The sequence below is a fragment of the Lactuca serriola genome, chromosome 4 (genome assembly GCF_051521515.1).
Source record: "Lactuca serriola cultivar US96UC23 chromosome 4, Lser_US96UC23_V15, whole genome shotgun sequence".
NCBI lineage: Eukaryota > Viridiplantae > Streptophyta > Magnoliopsida > Asterales > Asteraceae > Lactuca > Lactuca serriola.
This window is the reverse complement of record NC_136411.1, coordinates 333,879,696-333,888,797: the sequence shown is the minus strand read 5'-3', so window position 1 is coordinate 333,888,797 and position 9,102 is coordinate 333,879,696. Positions and strand designations below refer to the sequence as shown.

Sequence of the window (9,102 nt, the reverse complement as noted above, 5' to 3'; positions counted from 1 at the left end):
AAACGTAAACGGGGCGCTACAATCCCCCTTAATTTAGGCATTTTAGTAGTCTCCATTTCTGAAAGGGCCATACCATTGCTCATATATATGAGATGATATTTACATATATAGTGTAAGAATAATTAACATTAAACACGTTGTCAGTCATTAAAATAGAATATGATTTTTTATAAATTTGGTTCAAAGCAAACTGTGAATACACTTGAAAGAGTTGAAAGACTATTTTCTACAATTTCATTAAACAATAACAAAATTCAAGATACAAAGAAGTTTAGTGAAAAAATTTCAATAAACTTGCCAAGTCATATGTCCACATAAAAAAAATATAAAAATCCATCCCAATGAGTCGATTACTCTTATTTTTCCTTGCACAGAGGTCACTTTATTCAACACACCAATCACTGTTATCTCAAGTTTACCTTCCACATACAAATTTGTTGCTTCCTTCATAGCATGAGCATCCAATTCCATAACCTAAAGAAGAAACATAGTTAATCATCAAATCCTATAAAATTAACCAAAGAATTGGTAGGAAAAATGGAGTGATCTAATATCAGTCAATTAGCATAATATGTCAACGAAGAACAAACATATCTAAAATTTAGATGAACAAATAGATTGAGGCAATTCATCCTTTATTATTTACCATGCATGGATTGAGGAAATTGGTGAACAAATAGATTGAAAATTTAATTAGACACACGCAAACAAGGATTGAGGAAAACTTGAATAGAGGAGTCGATGGAGGGTCGACACAACGGGAAGAGAGGAGGCTCTGATGTGTTGTGGTGGTTGACGTTATATAGAGGCGTCGATTTGGCTGAGTGAAGGAGAAAATGAGATTAGATAACGGACAAATGTGTCTATGTTTCAATGATTGATGCTTTTGAGATGACTCCTCATATGGATAAGGACCGAGTAAGAGGCTAAAATTGTTTTATCAAACGCTCTGACTCGGGTCGAGTCAGTTATGACCTCTTACGGACCATAATTAAATTTAGACAACCATTTGAAGTTTTTTGTTTAAATTAAAAGTTAAACGTCTGTATTCTCAAACAAAGTTTTTTTTTTGCTTAAATCAAGTTATTTTATTTTATTTTTAAAATCTAAAAACTAAAAGCCTCCAAACATTTTGTTTGATAATAAGAACTTTTATATTTTATTTTAAATAAAAAAACTCATACTTTAAAAACTATTTCATAGGTTTACCAAAATGCTCCTACAAAATTTACACAATTAACCTTCAAATAAAAGTACACACACGTTATCTTAGAAACCCAAATAACGAATTTGTGTTTCTTTACACCTCAGTACTCACCTGAATGGCTAACCGAGTAATCCACACATAAGTTTTAGCCTATAAACCAATAATAAAACCCATACCAATTGAAGTGGCTAGTTAATTAGGTACTTTATTATGTACTCCTATATATTTATTAATGTGACAGTAACTATATCTATCGTATAATTGCTGGAAGTTAAGAGCAACTTTAACTTAAGATACATATAATAATTAAAATTTTTATTTAGTTATTGTATATTTAACAGTTATAGTTATGATGCTATTATTAGACTTTATATGTTGTCATATATATGGCTTGTGATTTTTTTTAATGGAATATAGCTATCGAAAATTTATCAATATTTAAAAGTTAAAACTATAGTTTAGATCTTTTATACTTATGTTTTAATTTTAGTTTTTACACAAGATGTCATGTAACTTTATATATTTCAAAAAATTTCAGTTATTTTTGTTGAAAAATCATGTACAAATAAAAATTACAGTTTTCAACTAGTTTTGTCAAACATGTCTAAAAAATAAAATATATATCATCCCAAGATAGAGTTGAACATTGGAAACATGAATTTTAGATCAAGACCGGATAGTAGGACCTAACAATCATCGTCTAGGACTAGGACTGAGCAATCCATGTCTGGTCTAGGACCGATCCTTTAAGGTCTTAAGTTGATCTAAAGTCGGACTATGTTTCAGTTTTGAAACACCCTCAAAAATTGGTTTCAAGTTGGTTTGGGTTATCCTTCAACTCAAAAGCTAGTTTTGATTTCAACGACTATAAGTCGGTCAAAACTGGTCCAACAAGTCCCACAAAAAAAACATAGTTCAAAATCATTTCAATTCAAACACATCACAATCAAAACAAATCACAAATATTGAGACTCTAAGGGTACGTTTAGTTGCGGAAAAATTGACCGTTTTCTGGAAAAAAAAATTTCCAACAAAAATGAGAATTTTTCTAGAAAATTTTCACGGAAAATGAAAATTTTCTGTTTTTTTAAATTACAAAGAAGTTGGAAATTTTTGGAAAACCGATAATCATTGTTTTCCACATTTTTCAAATTTCAAATTTTTTCTAAAATATAAACACACACACACACCCACTCTTACCCCATCCACCCTACCTGCCCCCGCCTTAACACACCCAACCCACCACACCCCTGCCTACCCCCCCCCCCCCCCCACACACACACACACACACCCACCCACCCCCACAAACACACCCACACACACAAACACATACACACACCAAACCCCACAAACAAACCCACCTACCCCCAAAAACACACACACCCACCCACACCTACAAACACACCCACTCACACCAACCCTCACAAACACATACATGCCCCCCCCCCCCCCCCCCACACACACACACACACACACACCTACAAATACACACTCACCCCTACATATACACCCATCTCACCCCCACAAACACATACACACCCACCCAACACCACTGCCACAATCACCGATATACCATCACCATCACCATCACCACCACCACTACCCCATCACCGCAACAATTGCCGCCACCACCACCACCGCCTGTCATCACCACCACCACCACCACCGTCACCATCATCGACACCACCACTGCCCCCCGCCGTTGCCCCCACTACTCCCACCGTCCCCATGCTCACCCTATCACCGCTACCGTTTTCTAAAAATGAAAAACGATAGCAAATACACATCTAAAAATATTTTTTAATTTTCTAAAATTGAAAATAAAAAACGAATAAGTTTTAACTAAGTGCGTTTTCTAAATTTTCCAATGAAAACTGAAAATGGAAAACGAAAAGTGAAAACAAAAAACAGAAAACGGAAAATGAAAACTGTTTTTTCGTAACTAAACGCACTCTAAATTGTTTTATGCAACAAGCTCATGATCCCTTAGTAATTAGCATACAAAATTCACTCTCATTCTCATCTTTAACAAGAACACGATCGCTTATGTCAAACCGAGTTTTTGTAAAAGTTATGTGTTAACGGTTCAACAGATTTTTATGATAAAACTGATTGGTTCAATCCATTTCATAAATAGACAAAAATCCATTTTTAACTGTAATTTTATCTTTACCGTTTACGATCCAACCGATTCAACCGGTCTATCAAGATGGACACGGGTTTTTAAGACATTGCCTGGGAGGCAGTGATTGCTTTCTTATCGTAGTGAAACATACAAAGGCCTAAAAAGTTAAAACTAATAAAAAACCAGGATAAGTTTTAAAGATAAAAAAAATCAAAGCCCTATTTAAGCAATTTCACAAAAATCTCTTCATCATAAAGCCTTCAGTTCGCAAATTTCCCCAATTTTATACGCAAATCGCCTGTCCAGAAACTCAATCGGAGCCCTTGTCCCTGGTAAGATACTAAGCTTCCCTTCATCTATCTACGTATATTTTCTAAATATGTTTATCATTGTTTCGAATTTTTTTTTCCTAATACGATTCCTCCCTTCCATGTCTCGATCTGGAACTTTCTTGATTTTTTTTTTTCGTACAATTAGTGTTGAATCTATGAAGAAATTGATAACCCGATTAGAAATCAGAAGGCTTGACTGAATTATTAGATAATCTTTGGTTGCTTATCGATGTTAATTTACTTGCATTTAGTGTTTCTAGTTATCGGTGATTATCATCGGTGATTAAAGTTGCTGTTCTCAATAAAAGATAAACTTTCTGTAAATAAAATGAAGATTTGTTTTTTAAATGTCTTGTGAATTCGTATTTTATAAAAAAGATAGACAATTAGACATATAATATAACCTTGGATTTAGAGATTGAAACCTAATGCTGGTATTTAATGTTTTTTAGAATATGTTGATTCTAAAGACTAATACTATATAAGATGTATTATTGGATGTGTATTTATCAACTTTTCTATTAGAATAGATGTGAATTTAGTAGATTCTTTCACTCTAGATTCAAAAGCAGTTAAATACTAGCTCTTTTTTTTGTACTTATAAGCTTTTCATCATATTATATATGTTATCTTCTTTTAAATTATCTTAATCTCAATAACTTTACAGACAACAAATCATATCACACAAGACTATAACACTCAAATCCCTTCAACATATATATCAAGATCATCAGGTAATTACATCTTTCCCTCTTCTATTTGTGATTTACCATGCTTTGTTCATAGTTTCATTTTATTCATGAACCTGTTTTTTGGATTCCGGTGGAATCTGATGGAACTGGAATTGGCGATTCCATTCCATGGAATGTTTGGCTTCCAAAATGAATGGAATTCAATTCTGAGTTCTATGTTTCATGGATTGCACCTGGAATTCAGTTTCATTCTTCTTTTTTTCATCAGAAAACCAAAATTACCTTTTTACCCTTCCATTTGTATTTTATTACTTTTATATTGTTACAGGTACTTAATAACATTTCTTAAACTACAATTTACATCATGGAGCTAAATTCCATCAAAGACGCATTCGATCGTGTAACAAAAAAGCAAAAGCTCTCAACCTCCAAATCCCAAGAAACAATCCAACAAATCACCCAAGAAATCAACCATGCGATATCACAAATCCAATCAACCAATCCATCCACCAAATCAATCCTCAATGAACTCCAATCAAAACTAAAACAAATCTCTCCACTCACTCAACTCGAATCCACACAAAAAGACCTCAACATCGCCTTCAGCAAATACACAAAACTCCTCGAGAAACAATTCAACCCCGACATCTCCAAATCCTACCGCCATGTTGATTTCGACCTCCACACTGTCAACCAAATCATCGCCGCACATTTATACCGTGAAGGACTGTTCGAAATCGGCGATTGTTTCATAACCGAATCAAACGAGAAAACCCTAACCGACAGAAAGACTCACTTCCTCGAAATGTATAAGATCCTTGATTCCATGAAAACGCGCGACCTCGTTCCCGCTTTATGCTGGGCCACCAATAATCATGAAACACTCCTAAAAAACGGATCCGACATCGAACTGAAGCTCCACCGGCTCCAGTTCATGGAGATTCTCCAGAGCGGACGGCGCGACGCTGCGTTGAAATACGCGCGGTCGCACTTCGCGCCGTTCGCAGAGCGCCACCTCCCAGAGATTCAAAAGCTCATGGCATGTCTCCTCTGGGTGGGGAAGCTCGAATCCTCGCCGTACTCCGAGTTTCTCTCGCCATCGCACTGGGCGAAACTCGGAGACGAATTAGCGTTACAGTACTGTAACCTAATTGGCGAGTCGCACCACTGTCCGCTCAGCGCGACAGTGGCTGCAGGTGTTCAGGGTTTACCGACGCTGTTGAAATTGATGAATGTGATGACGGGGAAGAAGCAGGAGTGGCAAACGATGAAGCAGTTGCCAGTGCCGGTGGATTTGGATCAAGAGTTTCAATTTCACTCGATATTTGTGTGTCCCGTGAGTAGGGATCAAGCGGGGGAGGATAATCCTCCGATGTTGATGTCTTGTGGGCATGTGCTTTGCAGACAGTCGATTACTAAATTGTCGAAGAATAATAGTACGCGGCCTTTTAAGTGCCCGTACTGCCCGACCGAGGTGGAGGTCGGGCAGTGTAGGCAGTTGTACTTTTAGCGTGCATTAGGAGTTGTATGTTTGTGGTGGTGAGGTGGTATCTGTCTATCTGTCTGTCTTCTCGCACATTTCCTTTGTTCTTTAAATTATGTGTTTGTGGGATGTTATTGGACTGGTGAAGTTGTAGAAAACTGTTGGTATGGTGGTGTACTTTTTATTTATTTATTTAAATTGCATCATGTGAATAGAAATTCTTTCCATTTGTGGTAAAAAAATGTGGATTTGGTTTTAGAAAAATAATGTTGTAATAACATGTATAATGGTTTCAGGTGGAATTTCTTTCCACTTCACAAGTTATTAGGACTGCGTTTTGAGAATTTGACAAGTGTAAACCATTAGACCACAAGACATCTCAATAGTGATTTAGAATGTAAAGTTTTGGAAATAATGAGAATATATTGTATTGTTAATTATACACGAGACAATGAGGTCATACATAAAATTTTGTTATAAATAAAAAGGATTTGGTTTATTTATTATTTTTATATCTAAGAAATTACATAAAGTGTTTTATTTAAGTTGTAATGGTTTGTGTTTGGCTGTTCTTGCTTTTGTTACATTGAATTGTTATGACAGATCCAGAGTATGAGATAAACTTTGTTATTTATCAAATATAGTAAATAAAAAAATTTGTTTTTTTGTTATTTTTTATATCAAAGAAATTACATAAAGTGGTTTATTTACGTTGTAATGGTTTGTGTTTGGCTGCTCGTGGTTTTGTTATATTAAATTGTAATGGTTTGGCTTAATGTGTTTGGCAAAATGTTTGTAGCATCGGGTTGTAATTATTGTACCTTAGCATGCATGCATTATTAACATAGTTGTATTTAACACACAACTATTGTATAATCGGTCCGGTCCATATACAATTTAATGATCGTATATATTTTTAGGAATGATAATCAATATGATTACGAGAAAATATGTCTAATTTCATGATAGGAGAGTTGTAATTGGTTCTACATATTCTCTCTCCTATAAGTCTGTAACCAATTCCCCCTCTCTCATATCGTTGACGCTCTCACCTTTCTCACTCGACGTAAACCCTAGCCACGGTAATCATCCTGATGAGAAAAGAAACCCCCAAAAAGCTTTTGGAATAACGAATATCAAAGCGTATGTTCCAATCACGCTAGATTTAGACGAGTACAACTTTAAATGTGATGTTTGGTGTGAGATCTTTGAAACAAACTGCATGCGTTTCAATGTATTGGATCACCTTACCGACACCAACCCTAACAGTCATTGATCAAATATGGACAAAACTTGATTTGTTGTTGAAGCTTTGTATTTATGGAACGATTAGCAAAATTTTTACTTCTAATGATGCTCAAGAAAGGTCTTACATCTAGCTATGCAATTGATATCGTCAGTGGGATTAGATAGACCTAGAAAAAATAGTGGTCGGGAATGTTGGTCCCAAGAATCTTCCCGATTTCACCGAGATTAGGTCGAGAATCTCGCCGAGATTTGGTCTGGATGGTAACTTTCTAACCAACTTTGCTTATTTCTATTTGATTTCACAATTTCGTTTCTTGTCTTCTTGAGTTAACAATTAACTTCTAAGACCCTCCACATCGGGTCTTCCAATTTTTTTTGCAATGTCACTAAGATAACATTGATTGTCGCATAGGCTTCATCTTTCTATATTTGAAAGACTTGCAAATGTTTTTATAATATTATTTTAATCTAACACTTTTTCTAATATTACATTAATCTAACAATCATATGTGACATTCTTTTGCAAAGTGTTAAACTTGCACCTGTGTGGATGTGGATGCTCTGCTATGATGGTTTTGAGTTTGATTTCTTTTACTTGATTGCTAGAAGGCTACAACAATACAAAATGATGTTATTTACATGAATAACTTACTAGGTTAGTTGACTTTTGCAATTATCCCATGTTTTGACTTTATCCAACTTTAAGCTTGATTGAGGAATCTTGCACTAACCACTCAAGACCAAGTCTGGTACTATATTGAGATAATAATTCTTCCCCCACTGTGCTTTACATATGGAATATCAAACGCCAACATCAGGGATTTAACTATCACGAAGATCGCAACAATGGCTGAAATCCCGATAAAGGAATAGTCACCCAACCTTCAAAACTCCCCCTCTGTGGTCGTATTCGTATTGGTGTTCCCCTTCCTTACGCTCATCATACATAGTGGATCCATCCACAAGTACCCACATAGCAATCAAGGGTTTCTGTGTAAGAACCTGGAATTTAGAGTGAAGGTTTGTATCGATCGGATACACTTTAAGTACAATTAACGAAAAACAAACTAACCAAACAAAGATCGAACAGAAAAATAAAGAACATAAATAATCACAAAGATGTCTTTCACCAAGAAAGGGATGTTCTGTAACGTCCCAAAATTTAAAACCAAAAATTTCGTTTTCATAATAATAAAACCATCAACCAAATGTGTTCATAAAGCCATAAAGGAAAATCAAAGTATGTGAATCAATCATCCCAATACATCAAGTCAAATAAGGTAGAAATCATGGTGTGTGCGATACGATCACCCTGGGATCTTCCCCTTTCGATCCGGAAGTACCTGAAGTATAAGTTGAAAACCGTAAGCACGAATCTTAGTGAGTTCCCCAAAATACTACATGCCATATATACAATGGGCCTTACCTGACAGCTATTGGGCCTCGTCCGTGATCGAGCTCTGCCTGGAACAAATTTGTCAATAATATGAAATGGGCCCCACCCAATCATACTCGTCAGGCCTCACCCGATATACATACAGACACATAAAATACGTGCAAGAATCACTAAGAAAAACAACATACAATACACTCATCAGGCCCTGCCTGGCATCAGACCCCTTCTGGTATACATATTACATGCCACACATGCAAGAGTCACACAAACAACTAGCACCCTAATTGTAATAAATCATGGGCTGACATTAGTGCCTTTGACACACCAAATTTAGTGAGAAAACTCACCTCAATCTACTTGGAAAATCATATAAATGCTCAGACTGCTGATCTGGGGAAATCTCCGCACTATATATCATCAAATAATACCCTAATTAATAGTTAGGTCATAAACCATAACTGGGGTCCCAACTCATCATCCTTAACCTCTAGGGTAAAAGACTATTTTACCATATTTCCTTACTGGGCCTAACTAGCTTGGCTCAACAACTCTATAGTGGCCCAAGGCCTAAAAATGGCCCAACCCATAAACCTAAGGTCCATCTACGACCCAAAAGATA

General features: G+C 35.8%; 1 protein-coding gene across 2 annotated transcripts; it reads left to right on the top strand.

The window, feature by feature from the left end:
* The first annotated feature begins 3,529 nt into the window (after nucleotides 1-3,529).
* Nucleotides 3,530-6,066, top strand: LOC145097459 (protein RMD5 homolog). 2 transcript variants are annotated; one of them, XM_079035026.1, is made up of 3 exons: nucleotides 3,530-3,664; nucleotides 4,332-4,398; nucleotides 4,685-6,066. In XM_079035026.1, exon 3 carries the CDS (start codon nucleotides 4,721-4,723, stop codon nucleotides 5,864-5,866), a length of 1,146 nt encoding a protein of 381 aa, XP_078891152.1. In that variant the 5' UTR covers nucleotides 3,530-3,664; nucleotides 4,332-4,398; nucleotides 4,685-4,720; the 3' UTR covers nucleotides 5,867-6,066. The 2 variants fall into 2 exon arrangements, with proteins under 2 accessions (XP_078891152.1, XP_078891153.1); XM_079035027.1 differs by having other exon boundaries at nucleotides 3,593-3,664; nucleotides 4,324-4,398.
* Nucleotides 6,067-9,102: the final 3,036 nt, after the last annotated feature.